We start from the raw sequence: 23,900 nt of genomic DNA, 5'->3' as shown, positions 1-23,900 counted from the left end.
GACAGCAACTTATAGTTCAGCTTTCTTGGAAAAGTAAATATTAGTCTTTTCCTCTAAGACAGCTCTTTCAAAACATACCTAAACTTTAGCATAAAAGTGCCCAGTAGAGAAAGCATCTGCTGTGAAACTGAACACTTCTTTATAAAATGTTCCACATCAGAGACAGTCCTAAATAATTTTTGGAAGAGACTAGTGTATCTCCTAATTCATGCACCCTTCTGCCTTGAGGATCTGAGTACCAACTGCCCTCTACAGAAGAAAAGCAGAGTTCTCAGAGCCTAATCTTTCATCTATGAAGAAAAACTTGGGGCATCTGACAGAAAAGCAGAACACAGCATAGTCTCTGAAAGCATCCTTTGCTATCTCAGCCCCCTCAACATGAAGGAAAGAGAAGGAGAAAGAAAATCCATATGAGCAACTGTTTCCCCTATCTAGAAATCTTTGTGTCATTCATTGGAGCAACGAATTTTGTAGAACACTGGCTTTATCTTCCTCATTCACAAAAAAAAAAAGAAGACTGATTTTGCCGTACAGACTCTTGATTAAAACCAGCCCTATTTCATACCATCTTTTGGGTTTTCATTAGAAAAGAACATATTGAGAGGGGAGGGTGATGGCATATTTCTCAGAATTCATATCAGAACAGAGTAGGCGGAACTAAAAACACAATGCCCTTTTACTTGGATGGATCTCCTCATTCTACTGGAACAGAAGAATCAAGTTAAGCACCACCATTTTTTCCACTTCACTTTACAATCACAACATCTATACGAAAAAAAAAAAGCAGATTCTGAGAGACAGACTAGCAAAAGAACATAAGGTTCTCATATTAGTCTATACATAGCAAACAGCAAACCCAAAAGCTTTAACACAGCCAAAACAAGCACACGCGCTATAGCTATGTGATACAGTAACAACCCTCCAAGACCCTGCCACAAGTAAGAGTCATCAATGCTATGAATGTGCAGCTATTAAAATTAAAGCTAGACACACACGATGTGTGGATGACACACTATACTAATCTCAAATGTCAGAAAAAACAAGGAAGGGTGCATACAAAAAGGGGATATATTTAACAAGCTAAGACTGTAGGGAAAGGTGGAGGCAGCTAAGGAAGTACTCCTCTGGCTACAGAGAAGTATTGAAGTATTGAGTACAGAGAAACTGGGATGCCAAGACCCTGAGTGCCTCTTCTGCTAGGAAAACAGACAGAGGCTAGCTCTCCCACCAAGTGGTAGAGAATTTCCTTGTAACTTCTTTTCTGTGGTACCAGTGACACCTGTCTAGGTAAGCAAAAGTGAAGTAAGAAAATTAAGTTCCTATTTTCCTGAAGCAGAAAGGATAGGCAGTGGCAAGTGGCTGTCTTGTTTGATCAGCAGTGTTCCAGCATGCAGAAATCCAATTCAGAGGTGGCCTCCAGCTGTAAACGAGCATCTTTTAAGAAGACCACAGATGATGTCATTTTCTGATGTAAAACAGAACATGACTTATAAGAAGATTAAGAGTGTTTAATTCACTTGCAAATATGTGGAGTCAATAAAAATACCATTGCTTCCAAATGCTTAATTAAACAGGTGCTACTTATCATCTTGACGACTACCTGTATGTTAAATTCAAAACCATGAAGAAATGAGTAACAGCTGTAGGTGGTGTGACAAAAAACAATGAATTGTTTCAGAATACATGAAACCAGAAATGCTCAAAGGTAACTGGCTGGTAAGGAACACAAGGATATCATTACCTCCAAAAGAATTGGAAGGAAACAAGGAAGAAACAGGCCGAATGACAGGAATAACTTCCACAAAGCAACTTACTTTAGTCTGTAATTTAAATTGTGGATAGTCCATTGTTTGGATACTTAAACAAAAAAAATATTAAAATCATATAAAGAAAACTCTTTCAGTCTGGGAAATGACAAGCCCACTTACATATTTCCGCAAATACAAACTGTAAGGTTATATTAAAATGTCTTTTTAAAATTTTAATTTTTTAACCTGCAGTTCTTATGCAATGATGAAGCAATAGCAGTCAGTAAATCCAGACTCCTGAACTGAAAGGCAAAAGAAATTAACTATTTTATAGCTGATCTGCCAAGCCCCCTCATAAGTGATCTCTGAGTTACAGTAACGATATAGAAGGCTGGATCCAACACCCAAAATCCTTCAGCCATAGATAAATGGAAAAACTGCTGACACCAGTCTAACCTAACAAGAGGAAGTCACAATGAGTACAGGTGGCATATCCTAATCATAGCCGTCACCCATAATTTCTCTCTCCTGCAGTACAAGTAGTAATGAAATGTTGTTCCGGTTTGCAGTATTTTTAACTGTTGGAATGAAACCAAAAATCTTTTGCTTAGGATTTAATATAAAAATAATACAGATATATTTAAAACATCCTTTGCTAGCATTTTTTACATTATATAACATTACACCCACAAATACATTAGAACACCATTTTTGCACCTTAAATCTCCATCTACAATTAGAAGTAATCATTCGGGAAACAAATTTTGAGTCCTTTGTACTTCTGTTAGGTTATTAAATTGTGTTGACCAAACATGTTGCTATAAATCTCAATATTATTTATCTTAATACAGCATATACCACTTACAATAACGCATAATAATCTTTCAACTTGGTATGTGTAAAATTTAAATGGCTTTCCTAATCAAGGAACAGCTAAGATACTCTTAAAGAATACAGATAATATTTCTTTTAATAGAATTACACAATCTAGTTTGGAAGGGAATTCTGGACATCAGATGGTCCAACCTTCTGTCAAAAGCTGAGCCTTAAATTTGATTATCCAGAGTCCTGCTGAGCCAAGCCTTGAGTATTTCCACTGCTTATATACTAAAGACACAGAGCAACCAGAGTTTATGAAACTGCAGTAAAACAATGTCCTTGATATCGCTTGTTTGCTTGTGCATACAATGCTTGCTCTGCAGTCAGCAGCTTCCCTGCAGGCCTCAGTAAGTCACAGTTTAGAAAATTATTTGCTTAAAAAGTATTTCAACAACTTCTTATGGCAAAATCCTGCATTACAGTAAATCTGAACAGGTTAATCATTCATAGCATCTTAACATTAATGGCACAGATGGAAGAAGGGACTGTGATTTTCTTGGAGACCATGTCTGTGACACCAAGAGCTATAACACTAGCATCACAGAGAAAATGCTGATAGTTTTGACACTTCTTTAGAAGTCGTCTTCACATGAAGAGAGATTCCTGGTGGCTGATGTAGAAAAGGTTCCTTCTGTGATCCCCATTTAATCAAATAAAACTAAGGTCTGAGAGGGATTAAAACACCCTGTGATTTAAAACATAGTAATATGCCAGTTATATAGAAATAATTTTATTCTGCTAAATTGTAGTAGAGGACATTTGACAGTTTGGGAAAAGAAGCTAGAAAAAGAAATTCAACAAAATTCTGATACATGGAAGGCAAAACCTTTAATAAAGAAGGAAATTAAGTAAGTGTAAGATAAAATGTTCTTCAGGTTTTGTGCCACTGCTGCATATACTAAAAGTGAACCGAGAGGCACATATTTCCATCTTGCATATGCCTACATATGAAAATCAGAAAAAGGAACCTTCGTGTACTAAATATTCAAAAACTGCTTTTTGGAGAAGATAGATTTTTTTTTTAATATATATTTATTTTTTTAAAAAACAGAAAACTATTTGATGAGTAATACTATTAGTGAGAAACACAAAAGAAAAAAATATAAAAACATACCCACCTAGCGACCGAATACATAAACAGAAAATCATTGTCAGGTGATCCAAGACTCTTACTATAATCTGTGTATTTCTTCTGTGTGGTACTTTTTATATCTTTCATTACAGATTCCATTTCTTTACTGAGATTGGTTTCAGACTATGAATAAAGACACACAAGAAGATTAGTTAATTTTACCTGAAGAACTGCAATAGCTGATCACAAAACATAGCACTTCCATATTTATAAAAACATTTACAGATTATGAAAAAATATGCATTAAAAGTTGATATTCTGTCTCATGGAACTGTTATTCTGAAAGTTATCCAGACTTGTTCTGAATATGAAAACATCACTGTTCTGTCCATCTCCTAAGTTTAAAATAATGCAAGCAGTGAGGTCCTTGAGCTATATTTGCATTGCATAAGTACATGAAAAATAACACAAAGTATCTCAATCAAGACTGGAAGGCTAGGAAAATGTAACAGAATTAATGCCATCATTCAAAACAACCTCATGAAGCTTTGTAACACATGAGAATCTGCAAAATCCTCTTTCTGTAAAACAAATAATCCATTCCTTAAAACATTCTTAATATACATTCTTTAAATAGCTTCCAGTTACAAGGATATTGCTGGTTTTGTATTGTAATTAAATTATCAATTAATTTTATATTACATGACTCAAATCTGTGTAAATTACTATGGAGAGAAGTGGAAATGTACTCCATAAAAAATTACATTAAACACACTTTGACATAGCTTTCTAATGGTTTACTTTTAGGAGGTAATGCAGTAAGTGCTGAAAACATTTAAGATTTCTTAATATTTAAAAAAAAATAGTACGCCGTCTTCCATATCATCAGAAAATCAATTTTCCCAGCTTGGCAAGTTTCTAAGGGGTCACAAATGCAACATAATGCAAAAACTGAAAAGTAGAGGCAAATTAACAAGGATCTTTCTGCCTTACACTGATGCTTACTGGGAAAGTTCCCAGCTGTTCTTGAAGATCTTCCACCTCTTGTACAAGATCTTGTATAGACTTGTTACTATGACTTTGCCAAAGGCTTCTTTCCATGTTGTTTCCAGGATAACAAGGAAGAACACTGTTAGCAAACTGCCTACAAAGGGGACAGGTAAATTCTCCTTTGTCCACCGAAAAACCCTGGAGGACCTGGTCATTCTAAAAGAAAATAAAGAAGAAGCAGCTGAAATTTGCAAAAGAATGCAATGTTTAGTTTGATATTACAGGTGTACAGCTAAAGAATGAAGTCTAAACCAAAAACTGCAAAGAAAGAATAATATAAATAGCTCTTTATATGTGAAAAAATGCCTTAACCACTGTCTTACAATCGTCCAACTCAACTACATTTCCCTAGTTTTTAAGTACCCTTCGTTGTCAGCAATATCCCATAATAAACCAGAAATATAAAATAAAATACTAATGGAGTATTTTGAACATTTCACGTGTTGTCTCTTCCTAGCAATTCCTATCAATTTTGAGACTCGCTTGATAAGATCTTTTAATTTATCAAAAGGTAATTTTATTTTCAGTCACGAGAAACATGTCAAGATATTCCTCAGCAGCAGTACAAGCTGAAAAACCCAATCAAGTAGCCACTGGAGAGTGGCATGACAAAAACCTTGATTATTTCTTCTTTATCATGAAGAATCAAAAACAGACACCGAAGTATGTATTTGGGAAGCAGGGACATCTACCAAGTACTCCTGTTACTGGCAAGCAACCTTGCTTCACCTTGTGAATTACCTTAAAGGTTTCCCACTCTTGGGAGAAAAGAACTGGTAAGTTAATAGTGACCATAATTTAAACTTCAAGCACTTGGCTCAGAATGCTGAGGCATTCTGGTGAGCCTACTTTTACGTACCTTTCTGGATGCTGATATCTGATCATGTTACATAAAAATAAATGTTTCCTCCAGATGAACACAAGTCTATATAAGTTATTTAGGTACTAAGAATGCTAGGAATAGCCAAAATTATTGGGCACTCATCTAGGTAGTAGTAATACATGCTAGGATAAAATGCTCACTTAATAATCTAGAAATCTTCAAGAATACAATGAGACAGAGTAAGTTTATTATGAGTTTAAGTGAGTTCACCAGAAAAGGGACTTCAGTGTCTGTATGATGTAAAAGATGACTTTTCCAAAGTCCTGTAAAATTAGTTCCTAACATGAAAGCCCAGATTGTACTTAATTATCTTGATGTCACAATCAATCTTGAAAAGTGTCTTTACAGTTATAGAGAGAAGAACAATTCATCATGGGATCCAATAAAGGTGGCACAGCTTCCAGTTTCTCTAGAGGTAAATACCACAGTATGACCAATACCAATACAAAACATACAAAGCACTGCCCATAGTTTTTCTCAAAATGGAAAAAAAAAAAATCAACAAAATTTATTTTAAAAAAAAACTAAAAAAATCATATAGAAGTAATCCTGAATAAAGAAAGCCATTTTATATGCAACAAGTCATCATTTAGTCTTTATTTTATCACACTAAATAATAAAGAAGCGCCTAAAATCTGATGAATTCTGCCTTGTACCACTGCTAAGCTTGTGATAACATTCTACCGTGCCTCTGAGAAGATCTGCAATCGGGCTGCAAGAGGCTGAGAGGAGTAAAGGAGGCCTGCAACATCAATACTACTGTTTGCTCAGACCACATGAAAATACGTCTTTTTCTAGCCAAGAATTTCTCAGGTTTGACTAACAAATTGTACTTAAAACTATATGCAGCAGTAATTTCACAGCAGTATTTCCCAAACAGGAAAAAGAAAAGCACAAGAATTGAACTTTTTTAACCCATTTGTCTAAATTGCATGTATATGCATAACACATACCATATGTAAATTCACACATAGAACTAACTTCTTGTAACTGAAATTTCATCCTACGAAGTAACCAAACCCACAAGTTTGTATTTGCAAAATTCCACACTCACTGTTTCCTCATTTCTCTGTAATTTCTAACACACGTTAAACATTAAAGAAAAAAATCTATGAAACAGAAATGAAAAGTGCAAGAAATGCTTTACCTGAAGATGCACACCAGAAAAAAAATAAAAACCCAGAACACAAAAACCTGTGACTTATTTCTTTTTAGAATAGAATTAATTCAGTCAAGTATTTTTTCTGATATCTCAGAATAACTGAAAGCAAAGTACTTTCGTTAATAATACCAGGAAGTAATACATTTGTATTTAGTAGCTACAGTTCTTGAAACGTAATGAAAACATTTTGGCCCTTCATGTAAACCCAATCTTTCTTTCTCTGAATTAAACACCATAAATCCAATGATTTCACTAAGAGCAGGTCAGATTCAAATATAAAAAAGATGATCTTTAATTTTACTTACCCGTAAAGATTCCATGTAAGATTTGTGACAATCTATGTGTAAAGTGTGACCACAAGTTTGTACATAAACACCTCCTTCCCAGCCTATTGACACTGCTTGTAGGCAGGAACTCTACAACAAAGCAATAACAGTAAGAAAAAAAGGACAATAATACATATAAGCTTATAAAGGTATTTACCACAAATTATCTGAAGATTTAAAAAATACATGGATAATTATTTGCAAGCTATCTAATTAAAAGACATATGTTGTGGAAATTTTATTTTATAAACTTACACTACCCTACATGGCTGCCATTATGCTATTCTTTCCAAGAAAAAGCCAAACACTTAACTAAACTTCTGTAGTTCTTGTCATTTAAGATAATTTCTTTAAAGAAGCTCTTATATTACAGTATGAAAACAGCTCCAACCCTGCCATTGTTCCAACAGTATAAGTTATCCCATGTACAAGGGCAATATACTGCTCCAATACATTTAATTCAGCTTTGTATGTAACCAAAATAATTTAAAGTTATATAATTAAAGCCCAATCCATTATTAAAATTCAGCAGAAGCACTTAGGGTTTTAATGAGTTGTTGAACAATATTTTATATAACATGCCATAAAGGGAAGAGAGAAGAAATACTTAAATACTTTAGTGAATTGAGCTCCATTCTAGCATGGTTTTGAAAACATTTGCCTTATTCAAATACTACTCTTATAGCCCACGTGTCAAAAATAAAGTTATTTCACATGCAGTTCTCAGAAAACGAGGAACTGAAAAGAAGTCACCACTGGCAAACTTACAATAAGGAATTCTAGAAAATTCTCTTGCAGAACTCTTAGCAACAGTCATCAAATCTAATATTTTATTATTATTATAAGCCTCCATTTCTCAAAAAAAAAATAATTTCATACACAATCTGAAATGTACATAGTGGTTTAAAGAGAAAAGGATTTATGGCTACCAGAACTGGAAGACAATTTTTAGTATAGACTTGCTGTAAAATGGTTTCAATATACGATGCCAAACCAGGGTACTATGAATAACCAACTGTGATAGTTGCATTTCCTAAGGATGTCCTAGCATCTCTTCCTCTTTTTTCTGGCACAGGAGCTTGAAATGAAACAAAATTACAAATCTTAGCTACAAGACAATTTCCTTCCCTGCCCATGGCAGGGGGGTTGGAACTAGCTGATCTTTATGGTCCCTTCCAACACTAACTATTCTATGATTCTGTGATTCTAAGACACACTCCTGTCTACCTTGCCTTAACCTGATATTCATAATGTGCTATTACCCTCACAGGCCACATAGCAAGAAAATCTCTTTTTGTTCTCCTGTGGGCTCATATATGATTTAGTAGGCTGCACTATTAGTAAGGCATGGTTGTATGATGAACCTGGATAAGACCACAGGGCAAATGTTTTGCTCATGAAAAGCATTATCTATTGCACGCATTTAATGAAGATACTCAGTAGCATTTGCAAAAGAAAAAAAAAAAAATAGCCCCAAAGCCTTTGCAGAAAGGCTCCAATCTGTTACTCTTGAGTTCAGAAATAAAGAAGACCCCAGAGCAAGCCACAGGCTTGGGATAGAGCACATCAATATCAATTTACAGGTTACAGATTCTATGTGATTCTGAAAAGACTTCTATCAAACTAGCATACAAAGTTTTATCTCCTAAATCCTTAGTTGGCTCTCTCCGTATTAAAAATAATGACTTTCAGCGATTTCTCCTTTAATGGGCAAGAACTCTACCCTCTGACTGACAGCAGTACCAAATTTCAGCTGAGAAAGTGCAAAAGGAATCTCTATGGAAATAATTCGCCTGTTTTGCCCAACCAGTTACATAGCACACAGCTTTTGAACATTTTTTTTCTTCTAGCAGAATAAGCTGGATAATATTTCACAACTTAAAATTTTCACATCTAAGTGAATGTTCTCTTGCTTTCTGAAATATGTTGTTAGAAGAAGGAGACTTACTGGGAAGGACACAGTTAATACACAAAAAGACTTCTTATTGCTTAGCTCAGCTGAACAAGACACTCAAGACAGTAAGACATGTTTCAATTTTTATGCCAAACAAAATTTAAGGATTAGTTCACAGGTATTTTTTAGCCTAGTAGTGATCTGGAAACTTGAAAGCAAAAATAGCCAATTCAACTAATGTCTCAATCAGGACTGAAATTTTTGAAAGCAGGATGCATCTGCACATTGCATTATGGTGCATTTTAGACTGATCTGTTGGTAGTGTGACCGCACAGAAACGGAAATACACAGTTCAGTGAGTAACAGTTTGCTTGGAACTCTTTCCATTTGTAGTGTGCAAACACAAAAAAAAAGCTACAGTATGGCTTCAGTGTTTTTCATCAGTTCAGTAGGAAAAAATATTAATTAACTGTTTGAAATACCATCAATGTCTTATCCACATATTCTTTTTGAACTAAGATGTCTTTTCTTCAGAAATAATTTCTGGCTGACATCTTTAAAAATTTTACTTTCTAGCAAGGAAATGTATAATATTTGCCTCGGGAGAAGACGATCTTCTGAAAATATTGCCCAATTTTTAAAACTGTATCAGTTATTAAATTTACTCTAAATTAATCTGCTCTAGTTAAGCGAGCTTGGTTGCAGTTGGCAAATTTCAATTATCAAGGAATGACAGGTTACAAGAAATCTAGCAATAGTGTCAGTAAAAATTGCCACAGTTTTTCCTCTTTAAAGCTTCTAAAGGTTGAATTTTTCCTTAGTCCTGACTAAGAGCGGTACATCACCTGGGACTAGTCTCTAGGAGCTAATTTAGGGTTGTAGGTTACATAATTATTCTTCTCCTAGAATGACTTCTCAGAACAGTTACATATTATCTTACATGGTTGTTTTATACACTACCAAGGAAAAGTCACAGGCAGCACTTCCCCAAAGGTCTACAACTGAACAAGTCCTGTTAAGCAACAAGTACTGGCTCTAAAAATTAAATATGAAATGCAGTAACGCAGTATTATGAAGCAATGTAAAACTCTGCTTGAACAGCTATCAGAACTGCAAAACAGAAAATAACATAGCAGTTAACATAAAACTGAAATTCAGTAATATTTTGCAGAATGGAGGGTTCAGAAGAAGAGGGTGAAGAAAACGAGTGTTTCGAAAGTAATATATATATATAAGAGAGCAAAACCACATCTCAGTTGTGTGGTCACACTGAATAGAGAAGTATCTTCTAGAGAAGATCTGCACTGATATTTTACGACTATATAGCCTGCACATACACTAGATACCTATGCCAAAAATATAACTAGAGAAAAGCCAGATGCTATATAAAAATAAGGACCCTGTTAAATGTAAGCACTTCAATACTCCTGCAAAAGCATTCATTAAACGTAGAGTCCTCCTAGTTTCATTTCTAAGTGGTAATTTCATCTACCTTTTTACACAATTTTTTCATAAGAGACAGTAGTTTTCATATGAAATACTTACATCTTTGAAGTATCGCTGCAAAGTTGCAAGCCTCACTTCATGCAGTGCTGCACAGGTATCCCAAGGGTATATTCGCTCCTCTTCAGTAGTTGGCAATTTCTTTGGCTCAGTGCTATAGCGGCATTGTCCCAACACTGTATGAAGAAAAGAAGCAATAAAGAATGCAATGGATAACAATATGCTAAAAAATTGAGAAATCAATCAGGAAATTTTGGGTTGTTACTACAATGTGCTTATTTGATGTGAAACAGGAAAAAAACTATTAAAGAAACTAAATACTGAAAGTTATGTTTTTGCACTTGTACATGCGTAGGTACATACACAAACATACATATGCATACATAAATACAGATACACTGATGGCTATTTTATTTTCTTTCTTTCTTTCAGTACCTATTTTCCTGCAGGTCTATTACAAAATGCTGGGTTTGCAAAAGCTAACGGAAATCAGGAGGGAATTAAACTGTTCGCTCTCTTCCCAAGCATTTAAAAATTTTCTAATGGAGGACAATCCACAAAAAAAGGGAAGAGACTGTCTTTTCAGGCTCCCTGAGACAATAACACTTATGCACGCATACTGCTTGTCCAACAAGTCTCACATCCATACCTGAGGATGCTTGCAATAGTACAACTAGCCCCGTGGGTCTGTCTTCAGTAGAAGGGCCACTTTGTCCACAAATAACACAATCGTATATTGCCTCAGACACATGCTGTTCTGATGTAGCTACTTCCATGGCAATATCAGCATCCGGTGATTCTGCAAAAGGATAAGAAAATTGATATTTAAGAGAGAGGAAGAAATTCAGTTGCATTTGCACTGAAGTCATGATTAAAAAAACTCCAAAATAACCTCTCTTCTTTATCTACAACTAAAACATTGATGTTAGTTGAAACTTACCTGGCTGCTTCAAACTGAAAGACATCTAAACAATAAAGTACAAGCTTTCCTATATCGAAGCTATTCCCAGTGGAATTAAATGTTTAGTTGTTTTGTATTAAACTTCATCTGTTTCAACTGCTATAAAATAGAGATCTAAATTGTATTTCATTAGATACTATATATTGAAAACTATTAAGAGAGAGAGATGAAGGGCAACAAATATGAAATTCTCCTAAAACCTGATTTGCTCATACCTGACTCTAAAAACAATCCCAAGGAAAATATCAATCTTGAGACCTCAGAAATAATTTAAAGGTGCTTTGACAAAGTGAATGAAAAATGCAAATAAAAATCAAGGGCTTTATATAAAAATAAATCATACAATCTTTAAAAACCTGGGATGCGTTAAGAAAGTAATTTGCTATTCTGCAGCAAAAGTTTAGTTTAACATTTACTGTACATAAGACATATCACAAATCTGGTTTTCTAATGGTCCACATGATTATCTCCTAGGTGCATACACTGAAACGTTCAATGCTAAGGACAATCTTTGAAGTATTAAAGCAATTGCACTTGATGTAGCTTTGTTCACAAAATGGTGGTGGTGGTTTCAGTGCAGGGGGCTAACCAAAATAGAAGCAATTTTACGTTATGTTACAATCAGAGGTAAAACTTCCTAACTGGTTTGAAAGAAAAGCACCTTAGGAGTAGATGATCCTCTCCTGACTGCTCAAGAACATATACAGTCAGCCACTTGATTTAGATATAAGGGCGCTTGTTTCTTTCCTAGCACATAATTTTTCCAAAGGAAAACACTTCCTCCCTGCTTTCAACCATGCTTTTTATCTCCTTGATTAAGTATACCAAGCAGCTGGATAGAGAACCCAAAATCCTTCAGTGCAGTAATAGCCCTCACGCAGAACTGCTTTTAGGAGAGCTGCTCTCTTCTGAAAGCCCACTACAAGTTCAGCACAGGAAGCCTGCTGCTATAAAAAGCGGCACATTGGATGCTAGGCAGCATCCTCCTTTGCTATGAAAAGCTCCATGCAAAGCTCTTGCTCAGAGAGCAGAATCAAAACTACACTGTTTTAGTAACTACTCATTTCCCAGTCAGTTATTGAGGGTCACATGAAAATGAACTCCAATCTTCATTGACATGCAGTCGTCAATATTGCACACACGTCTATCACCATCTAGTGGCAGTCAGGTGTAGTAAACAATGAAAGAAAAAGACGAATGCTTCAACTGCAAATGTTTTTAAGTCCAAACATCCAGAAAACCTAGGGGTAACTGTAGCACAAAAGGGAGGAAGTAAACCCTAAAGCTATTTTTAACATTTAACATCACCTCATAACTGCGTAACACAGACACACACACACACCCCCCTTTGTATCAGAAGCACAGGATATGAGAATGACAACTTGCAACCTTATTTATCTTTTTTGAAAATATTGTCAATACAATACAAAATGTGCATCCATTCAATACTTAAAAAAGCGTAATATGAGAACGTACTGTGCCAATCTGATTTGGAACAACTCAATGAAGACCACAAAATTAGTCGATGTTGAATTTACAAAATACCATGCATTCACCATAAAGTGCTCATTTTAAACACGTAGAAAAAAAACTAATCTTAGTATTTAAAAGGTGTTCCAAACCAGTTCAATATATGCAATCTATATTTCTATTGCCTATGTGCAACAGGCACCTAAAAATCAGGCTAATTTAATTTGAGACAGTGATCAAATGCATGTTTCCTTCACAACCACTCAGATCTAGTGCTAGGCTATTTTGGCAATGAAATTTCAAGGGCATTTCTGGCATCAAGGAAGACTTCCTAATAAAGTAATTTCCTCCAGAGCTAGTGAAAGAAAATAAAGTCAACTTACACAAAATCCATGAGTAAAAGAAACTGGCAAGAATTAAAAACCTCAACTAATCGAGCAGACCAAAAAAAAACCAAACAAAATCTTCCAAATCTTTTTGAATGGACTATGATAAACCTTGACTAAGAGTTTAAACTTATTAGCTTCTTTGGAACATAAGACTTTGGCTGTGATTTGTTCGATTTTGGCAGCATAATTCCTGGTGTGAATATGTATCAGTGACTAACTGGAAAAAGGAAAGCAGGCTATGCATGTAGTAAGGCTCTCAGTCTTGTCTGTCTTGTCCTCCTGAGCTTTGCCTCTGTGGAAGCCACACATCCTGTCTCACCAGCCGCATGATCTACCTACCTTGTCAAGGACGAGAACAAACTCAAAATACTGTTGAAAATGAGACAAACCTTTACTGCAAACCTCATTCTAAAATATTTCATTAATGCATTGATATATGTAAATATAAAGTAACTGGCATGCCTCTATTCTACTTCACTTTCAGTTATATATTTCTTATTTCACATAGGTAAAAATCAAAGTAAACTGCATCTTACTGCAACAGTACTTACACGGAAGCCCAGAAATTTGCACCTCTGTAGCCTCTTCCCCCGCCCCCCTTTATTTCCTCTACTTGCTCTGTGCTTTCCATGGCAACCCATGAACTATTTATTTAAAATGACTGGAGTCGTAATGCTATTTTTTTAACCTGATTTACAAAACATATGTTCAATTTTTAAAGCACGAGACAACATTTTGGAAAGGGCCTCAAGTTGTATCAGCAGAGGTTTAGATTAGATATCAGGAAATATTACTTCACTGAAAAGGGTTATCAGGCACTGTAACAGGCTGCCCAGGGAAGCGATGGAGTCACCATCCCTGGACATCTTGAAAAGATGTGGTGCTTAGGGATATGGTGTAGTGGTGGACTGGGCAGTGGTAGGTTAAGGGTTGCACTGGATGGTCTGAAAGGTCTTTTCCAACCTAAATGATTCTGTGATTCCGATTTCCTAGATCCCAAAATGCAATTATAAAAGGACAGCTTAATAAAAATTATTATTTTATTAAATGTCCTTTTATGGTGACAAGTCTCTATAGTTAAACACTGATTGCAATAAAACACAGTATTCCTTCTATTCTCACTAAAAACCCTACTCAAATAACATGATACGTGAACAAAGCTTTATAAATTGCAACTAAGAGTTGAAGAGTAATTTAAATCTCCTTATTTTGCTTCCACTAGTGCACAACCCCCTGACATTTTCTGCTGACACCAGGAAGACAGTTCCATGAAAACAGCACTGGTATGTGCTTCCCAGAATGTTATCTTACTGAGTGCCAGAGGAATCCTTTGCAAGCTATTTGCTAAGATGCTGATCTTGTGGCATAGTACTCCTCCACCTTTCGAACACCTTTTGTAGGAGCCTCCTGTTTTGTTTTGCGTGAAAACCACTGGCACCCAAAACGAGACATCTTGTCACTGCACTGGAGATTCAGAAAGTAGGCAGTAGTAACAGGACAGCAAGGAAGACCAAGGTTGCTTTAGTTGCTAGGCTGAAACATACCTTTATTAGCCAGGCAGTAGCCATAGGAGGCAGAGAACGCAGTTTATGTCATGTATTCTTTGGAACACAACCAAAGATGCTTACCATTTAAAACTCTAACTCTCCAAAGATGCAACCTAATTGATTTCAGACAGACTTGTCCTGATGATGTCAACGTGTGTGAAAGAGTAAACACAAGATAAGACACACGTTATCGGTATCAATTCACTAAGTTTCTCTGATGAGGTTTGTCGAATGTCACACACCCCCACCCTTTACAATGGGTTCTGGGACTTTCCTTTGTCCTTGTGAACTATTTCAGAAATCTGGATAAATATTAATCTGATTACAAAAAACAGATAAAAACACCAGAATATAATTAAAACGTTTAAACTCACAAATCCAGAACAGTGCTAAACACTACCATTCCCACGTTTTTTTTTTTTTAAAAGCAAGTTAATTATTTAGCTTTCTGTTTGGTTTCTTACCAATAAGACTAAGAGACCTTAAGGTAAAAAGTCCTGGCATTTCTTACTTCCTTGCAGACACTCATCATTCTGCTAAAATTTAGCACACTGGTTTATCACAGAATAAATTGCTGCCTGAATTTTATTTCATTTGTACTCTCCAGAATTCATGATTCACTCTCTTTCCCCTACCCAGCAAAACCCCAGAACTGAATGGGCTCCGTAAACACAGTTTACAATCTCTGCTGACTGTAGTCAACATTTCTACTCCTGTAAACATTGTGCGTCAAAGTGGCCCCTTGGCACCAAAGCAACTATTTGCATGTTAATATTCTTTGCCCTGACCCAGCATATGTATTCTCAAGAGATCAGTACTTAATTTATTTTTCTATCTGGGTTCAGAACATTGAGCGGTAGGAAATGTGTGTCACCTTGCATTAAAACTCCACACTTCTTTTTAACTCTAGCTAAGGAATGTTCACTTGAAGGACAAAATTATTTCCTGCTGTGTCTTACATCTTAAACAAATGCAAAGATCATACCGCTCATTTCCAACAAAGTATTTAAAAAATCTCATTGGACACTTCAGAGTAAGCAAAACTGTTGAAGGAATGTGAGATAGCTTAATATTTGTAATCTACAAATTAACCAGTTTACAAATTTGATTAAGTAGTCCAGCAGCTTGCCTGGAATGGATCACAATACTTCACCTTCATGAAATTTAGACAGATCATTGAAGTATCACTGTCATCTGTTAAAGGCTTCTGTTAACCTGAAGCAAAGGGATTTATTTTTCTTATTATCAAGTCCCACCGGAAGTTTCAAAAATCTCTTGCGTGGAGTTCCATATCAACAGATAAACAACAGCCTCACCCCGAGATAAGTACCCTCAAGACAAACATTTTAAAGTACCTATTACAAGAAGCCCAGAAGGCCTGTGGAGCTGACATTGTATGTGACTACATGACACCACATTTTTGACCCAACAGACATTCACTTCAGATACCTCAAGAGCTCTGTCTGCCGCTCTCAGAACAATATTCTTCATTTATTTATCAGCTTTTTGTGTTTGTCCTGCAGTCAAATAGCTAAAGACAGTACAATGAATTCTGTTCCATCCTTGTTCATTAACATAACCGTTTCTAAATTTCACCTAATTACTTCCAGGCAAGCTTGAATGGCAATACAGTTCTGCAGATGTCACAGAATTTAAATAGAAAGTAACAGGAGCACAAACATAAAGGGCTAATTAATTGGATTTTTTTTTCTACAGTGATTATATGCAAGAAAATGCCAACTTTTACTTTCAGAATCTCATATGAATTTTTGAATTCCAGTTTGAATAAATTTTTGCTGGTAAAACGCGTTATGTTTGATATTGAAAAATGAACATGTAATTTGGTAACTATCTTTTAAACCATATTGCATTGCAGCACCCCAACAACCAAACAAAAGGCATGCCTCCAGGGATTAACAGTGGCTCTATGCACTTTAATAAACACTTTGGAAACTACCAAGTTTATACAGTTTTAATAAAATAATCTTTAAGCTTTGGCTTAAAGTTTTCTCCATTATTCCTACTGTATACCAGACATTTATTTTCAGAGTATTTTCAGTCTTTTAAACTGTCAAAAGAAAACTATTTTTGAAGTGCTATACCCAAAACCAATTACACCACTGCTGGTATTTTTACTACTGAATCACATTCACATTTCATAGACAGACAAGTTTTAAAAGATTATGATAATAGTGTGCCAAAATGACACCAACTGAATCAGTGACAAAGCCAGGGAGCTGGGGACCCATCATCTCTGCATTCTAACAGTGTTATTACTGTTACAACAAGGAATCCAAACTAAGAAATAAACCTACTGCTGAATTTCAACCTGTAATAAAAGTAACAGGTAATGGAGTTTGAATGTGTGAGAAGGGAATGCATTTTAACTTGACTGATTTTAGTATGAAATTATTTTTGTTTTCAAACGTACTATTTCAGTATAGCTATGATACAATTCAAGGTAAAACTTTTAAATACTTATATTAGTTTTAAATTGAATCACTCTACAAAGACTAGTTTCAGAATTCTTCCTGTATTTTGTATTTTAAAATTAGAGTAACAATAGTTTCTGCAACTTTTTCAGTAATGGGCTGTGACATGTACAGACTCCAATCACAGCTGAACAAATCACTTCAGTTGAAAAAAATTAGAGCGAACTGAAGAAAATATTCCTGGCAAACAACTAACCTAGGTTTCTAAGTAAATCCTGTACACTACAGTGGAATACATACTTCCCTCCTGCAAACTATTTTAATACCAGTTAGCATGCAAAAGCTAGGTAATACTCAACTATAGTACAAATTCAGTGAATTTTCATCACAAACTCAGAACAATTTTAGGAAAATGTAGTCCATTAAGTTGATTCTATGGACAGCTGAGGATGACCTTGTACAACTGACAAACACAATCTTTTACGTTGAGATAGGTGAAGTTATTAATTTTTTAAATACTAAGAAACAACTTAAGTGCTGCATATCCAAGTTTAATGCACAAAGGCCTAGGTCTGCCAGTTACAGAAACTGAGGACTGATTTTAATATTTGGTATGTATAATTAAGCAAAAGCTAAGTGTTCTCTGTCCTCCATACAAATAAATGCTGTGTAACTTATTGATTTAACTAGCATGCTTCATCCACAAATCAAAGCAGCTACCTTAAACATAGCTTATAAAGACCAGGGATTCCCAAGGATGGAAGTATTTATGCAACTACAGCTATGATGGGTAAATATATACAGATACAATGTATCATATGTAAACCCATCAACCTTGAAGTTGCAATAACAAGAACTTAAAATATAGGTGACAGCAGATCAAAGTTTCCCAGTTGCTTTCAATTAGCCACAACTGCAAAAAAGACCTAATTTTTAATAAGTAGAACTGTATGTTTCTTCTTCCCTTCTTTCTTAATTCAATTAGATTAAAAAGGAAATAGCTACCCATTTAATAAGCACAATAAACTTATTTTTATCTGCAGGCTTTGTGTTTTATTGTACACTTTCCAAATATAACACTTTATACGCAGTCATTCGATTGCTAAAGAAGTTTCAATGACTGCTGTAACCGACACCTTCAGAAGAATGAACAAATAAATCTCAGTAACCTGTGAACTGAGGGAAACAATTTCAAAATCGGACTTTTTCAGCAAAAACAGTTGTCAAAATATTTCTAACCAGTGCTGAAACTCAAATCAACACCACATAGCGAATGATATTTGATTGAAAGAGTAAGGGGGGAAAAAAAAAGAAAAAAAAAAAGATTCCTGCTTTTTCTTATCTTTCAAAAATGCCAATTTTCAGTGAAGTAATCCACATGATGAAAATATTTTCTGGTCTTCAGTTAAACACAAGTAAACTAATCCAGATTATACACTTCCACACAACCAAATCCGAAAGAACTTTTCCTCAAGAAAAACAAGAGCTGATTCTTCTGTAAAGCCTGTACTTGAAATAGAGTGCAATGTCATCATTTGCAGTAACTGAGATCATCTAAAAATTATGCTTTCCTTAATCTGTACATAGATTTTAAATGCCAACATTTTATTACAGGTTAAAGAAAATTCAATCTAACTAACTTTGGGATGTTTATATTAAAAGGTAAATACTTTAATACATATCACACATTTAGTAACTTCATCCACTGTGTATTAAGAAAAAATAGGAATAGAGTTATGTCCTACAGATAATGTGTTCTCTTTTAAATATTTTCAAGATCATTCCATCCATTCTTTAGCAATTATGTATTCAGTATTATCTGTCCTAGAAAACACAACTCTAAGCCTCCTAAGAAGTACTTAGTGAACAAGTGGATACCATAGTAGAATCTGGGGGAACGGATTTTTGTTTGGGGTTTGGTTTTTGTTTTTCAAATAGAGTAAGAACTTTAATACTAACACAGAAATTTAAAAATAAAAAAAAAAGCAAGCAGTTAACCATACAAAAACTTACCAACATCCATGGCAGTTTCCATGAAGCTTTTCTGCCTTGAGGCAAATTCAGCCAACAGTTTTTGTTGCCTTTCTCTGGCCTTCTGTCGTCTGAATGAAAGAAGAGAGAGAAAAAGAAGTGGATATACAATGGAGGAAAAAAATAGTTTATAGCATCGAGCTGATCACAGTACCAACCTTTGGACTTCAAAAATCAAGTTTTTCTAAATAAAAGGATTGATTTTTCAAGCCAATAAAGTAATCCCTTGCTTTACAAGTAAAGTTTTTAAACAAATAACAGTTATTTTCTTTTGAGTCTGAGAGAAAGGAATAAAATCCTGTTCTAAAAAAACTTTCAAAAAACCAAAGTATCCTTTAACACATTAGGACATGGCAGCGTAAATAAAAGAATCCACGAACTTACTCTTTACAGGTTTTTTTTCTGTTACATAAGGGAAAAATAACAGCGAAATGTCAGCCATGGCACAAAAAGAAGTACTCTTCAGAGCTACCATTGACAAGCGAATAACAGCAGCAACAAGCCTACCTCACTCACTTTTGATATCAAGCTCAATGTCAAGGAAAACAAACACGAATAATTTACTTTTTAGCTAAGGCTCCTCATACTGGTTCCTTCTCCCCCACCTCTACGCTTAGATACTGGATCACCATAGCTTTTATACCTGGACTTAAATAAGTCTGAGATTGCCCTTATCTCCCTGGACCCAAGCTGACTTCACTAACTTCTTCCTCATCATTTAACACAACTCTGGATTTACAAACAGAAGACATGAGAGATTATTTCCTGTCTCTGTTTAAAGTGTGTTAGTGATCTGTACAAAGCTATATGACCAGCTATTCTCTCTCTCCCTGAATATACATACTGCAGCGAGTAGGGCAATATGCACTGATGTAAAAAGATAAAGAAAAAAAAAAAGAGACATTGACAATTGTTCTTTCCTGAGGTACCAAGAAATGATCTTTACTTTGACAAGAGTTTGCAAATACAGGAAATAGGAGAGGTTAAGTGAGAAAACCGAACAAAACTCACACCACAGCTGCTCACCACAAGGCACATGAATAGCTGTGTGCCCTTTGCACGAGGGCTTTGGGCAGTGGCTCCCAGTGCAGCTGGGTAAGCTCTATCAGAACTACCAACTCTGTGCATCAGCATTCACAGTCATTTCTCCTCTGCACTCAGAGATGATTCGCAACTAACAAGGGATTTAACACCACCACTTGGCATTTGATAAACTGATGGGCTGCTCTTCGGTCCGCAGCACTGTCTGATTATCACCATCCTGGCACAGCAGCAGGAACGCACAGGGCCAGAGCAGCTACTATACTATAACCTGTTACCCCGAGGCAGGCTGCTTGTAAGTCAAAGCTTCTAACTTGTTCTCTTAAAGGCACTTCAAAAACGCAAATAACTCTGCCCATTTTTCTCTCACATTGTATAGCCTCCATTTCTCAAAATAAATTCTATTTACAACAATCCTACGATTCATTATTCTGAGGATCACACAAGGGCATTCATTAAACCTCATTTTATTTATTTCTCCATGAAAATTTCTCAATAAATGCCTTAACTAAAAGGAAAGTGACTGTAAATAGCAGCCTTTAATAAGATGACATAAACAAACTCTGACAGATTCAGCACAGCTCAGTAATTTTCCATGATGGCCCATGGGAGTATGACACTGCAATTGAAAAAATATTGCAAGCAGCTCAAGCTCTCTTCTAGTTCTGTATTTTGGTTTCTATGGTGACCACCCATTCCCTGAGTGATGCCAGGTTTGTCATTCTATGTTGAAGCAACCAAAAAAGGTGACCACTGAAGACTCAGTCTGTTTGATCTTCAATAATAAAACGGGGCTTGGGGAGGGGAAAAAAAAAAACCAAACACAAAAACCAAAAAAAACCTAGAAAAATCAAAAATTGCAGCCTGACTACATGATCACTTTCAGTCTATGAGATTAGTCATCACTTATCATACTGTCCATCAATAAACTTCATACATCTCCAGCATCATCATGGGCTAGAGGAGAACACCGCAGCCACTCAGAACAACAAAGAACTGAAACATTTATTTTCATCATTACGTTAACTCCAAAACTTAAGTGAAAACTTAAAGTGCCCACAACAGATCCTTGAAAATATGTCCTTACAGGAGGAAAGGAATGACTTCACCCATTTCTACATGAAAAGTTACTTGATTCATTGATTCCCATGCTTCTCCCACACATAAATCTAGCACTACTGAGTACCACAATAATGAGTGGGCATCCAAGATGTCGCTGTGTTTTATCTACAGCAACCATTCAGTCTGGCATTTTCTGAAAGACCATTTTACATGCTAAACCTTGACTATTTCTCTCATTTACTGAATTATTACAAGAGGTGTTGAAAATCAAACTATTAACTGAACACTCGCAAGAAAAATTATAAAGCATGTAACTTATAAAAAATATGAAATCTATTTTTATATTTTTAATGTTTTAAGTACATTTTAGGTCTCTGACAAAGCAGAAAGAACTTACCGAAAAACTTATTTCCAAATAAAAATAGCAGGATAAATAAAGGTAATCCAGAAACTGACTGACTCAAGTGGCCTATTTCTATCCAAATTTCTAGAACCATCATTATACAGTCTGGTTACACAAATTATTTATACATCAAAACCCTGCATGGACAAGCATATGTGTATTCATGTCAATTCTAGCCTCTGCTCTTCTCTGCTTCAGTAGTATGATAAGTTCTCTGACCCAATTCCTCCACTTCCTACACCTCGAACTTCTAACCCTACCCAATCCTCACTTCATATGACATGTTTCAGTCTTTTTAGCTAACCAGATACCAGTCTCCCCTTCTGCCTCACTCCTGCCCACTCTTCATCTGGTGCTATTACATCCCCCAAATGACAACCTGTGTTTCACTTGTAGGCTCCAGGCAGTTGCATTCTGGTTCCACATTCTCCTTCTCCCATCAGCTCGCAAGAATCCATTCTCCCTCAAGATTTTCACTAAAAATTGTTTCTTCCGTTTGCTCTTCTTCCCTGAGTATTGCTTTCCTGACGATCCACTTCTTTCCCAACATCCCCAGCTTGCCAGCTCGTCTTCCCACACCAACTACTCAATTGACCTGGCACCTTCCCTTTGTCCACTATTGACCTGGTTTCTCCTTGCAGGTAGTCCCAGACTTGAGCTCTTTACCCCTGCCACTCCTAGTTTTCACCTCAACTTCTCAGCTCTAGTTGCTGTCTTTTAAGTATTTGAACTGGATGATTCCTCCTGAACAGGATTTACATACATTCAGTTTCAGTAGTGCTAGTATTCTGGGGGCGCTTCGGACTCGTTATGCCCCAACCTCAATATCATCTGAGCTTTTTCCAGAAAAGAATTCAGCACAGGACAGACATCTGGAATGCAGGTCTTCAGGCCACATTATAAGAAAATACGAATATAATTTTTTAAAAAAACAAAAACTATGAAAAATTTGAAAGCTTAATTTTAAAATTGAATGTGCCAGACAAAAAAAGGCAGAATTACCAAACCCACATATGGTAAATAAACAATCAGAGTGAAGTGCGCATGTGAATGAACAGACAACACAAATCAAGAAAATTTTGTAACTCATCTTGTGGTTGCACAGTTAAGCCTCAAAAGTTAACGCAATCTTAACCCTGCACCTTTGTGTACGAGTGGTATACATGGTAACAAAATGGTGAGCACGTGTATCATATGGTCATCATGAAAACTCTCATTTAAAGAACTAAATTACCAAGATGCAGGTTCTTCCTCAGTACCCATGCAAATCATTTACATACAAAATGGATAAAGAAGAGAACTGCAGAATAAAGACTTATTGTTTTAATAAATAATTCATGCAAAGACAGAGACAGATAATCAGTAGGTGCACAATACACATTGCCCCCCCACTATCTCTTTATTACTCATGTTACCTTTCTTCTTTATCCAAAGTTTTCTTCTCTGCAGAACTAATCTTTTTTGGTGGTACAGGAGGTGTCACCTTTCTGCATATCTCTTCAATTATACGTTTATTCAATCTGCTCTGTACAGCTGCTTTCAATAAAATTCTTTCTACTGCAGTCATTCCATCACCATGAGAGTATCTTGGAATTTCTGGGTGGATTAAAACATCCACATCGTCCAACCACGGAGGATAGTAAGAGTTTTGTTTTCCTGAGAGTTTGTGATGCAGTTTAATCAGCAAGGACAGGATGCTCTCCTTGACTTCCAGAATGGCTGTGGTTAGCTGTGGAGTTGCACCAGGTGCTGACCATTTCATTGAAGTTTTGGGCCGAACCACTTGATTTGCCTCACTCGTGTTTCGATTGATGATCTCCTGAAATTTCTTCCTACGTTCTGCAACCAAACTGAACACTTGAGCTGTCCCCGAATTCTTGGAGAAGGAAAAAAAAAAAAAAGTTTAATTTTCAAAAATACAAGAATAAACAACACACATTTTAAAATATTTTCTATAGTTTCATAACTACAAAGAAAAGCAAAACATTTTGACTTTCCTTTCCCAAAATTTGGTATAGCAAAATACTAACCCTGCATGTCATAATTT

At 35.6% G+C, this 23,900-nt stretch overlaps 1 protein-coding gene across 5 annotated transcripts in view; it reads right to left on the bottom strand.

Moving 5' to 3' along the window:
• Positions 1-23,900, bottom strand: part of UBR3 (ubiquitin protein ligase E3 component n-recognin 3) — a 111,785-nt gene that overhangs the window by 34,400 nt on the left and 53,485 nt on the right. For 3 of the 5 annotated variants that reach the window (XM_054070536.1, XM_054070538.1, XM_054070534.1), the window contains 7 exons: positions 23,269-23,729; positions 19,330-19,418; positions 11,167-11,316; positions 10,560-10,693; positions 7,100-7,210; positions 4,693-4,905; positions 3,746-3,882 (listed from right to left, as the gene is read on the bottom strand). In XM_054070536.1, coding sequence (XP_053926511.1) covers positions 3,746-3,882; positions 4,693-4,905; positions 7,100-7,210; positions 10,560-10,693; positions 11,167-11,316; positions 19,330-19,418; positions 23,269-23,729 — 1,295 coding nt within the window. The remainder of the gene's footprint in view (positions 1-3,745; positions 3,883-4,692; positions 4,906-7,099; positions 7,211-10,559; positions 10,694-11,166; positions 11,317-19,329; positions 19,419-23,268; positions 23,730-23,900) is intronic. The other 2 variants (XM_054070537.1, XM_054070535.1) reach the window with 1 other exon arrangement.

This window comes from Cuculus canorus, chromosome 6, assembly GCF_017976375.1.
Source record: "Cuculus canorus isolate bCucCan1 chromosome 6, bCucCan1.pri, whole genome shotgun sequence".
Classification (NCBI taxonomy): domain Eukaryota; kingdom Metazoa; phylum Chordata; class Aves; order Cuculiformes; family Cuculidae; genus Cuculus; species Cuculus canorus.
Note: the sequence above shows the minus strand (reverse complement) of the source record. Positions and strands in the feature narration are given on the sequence as shown.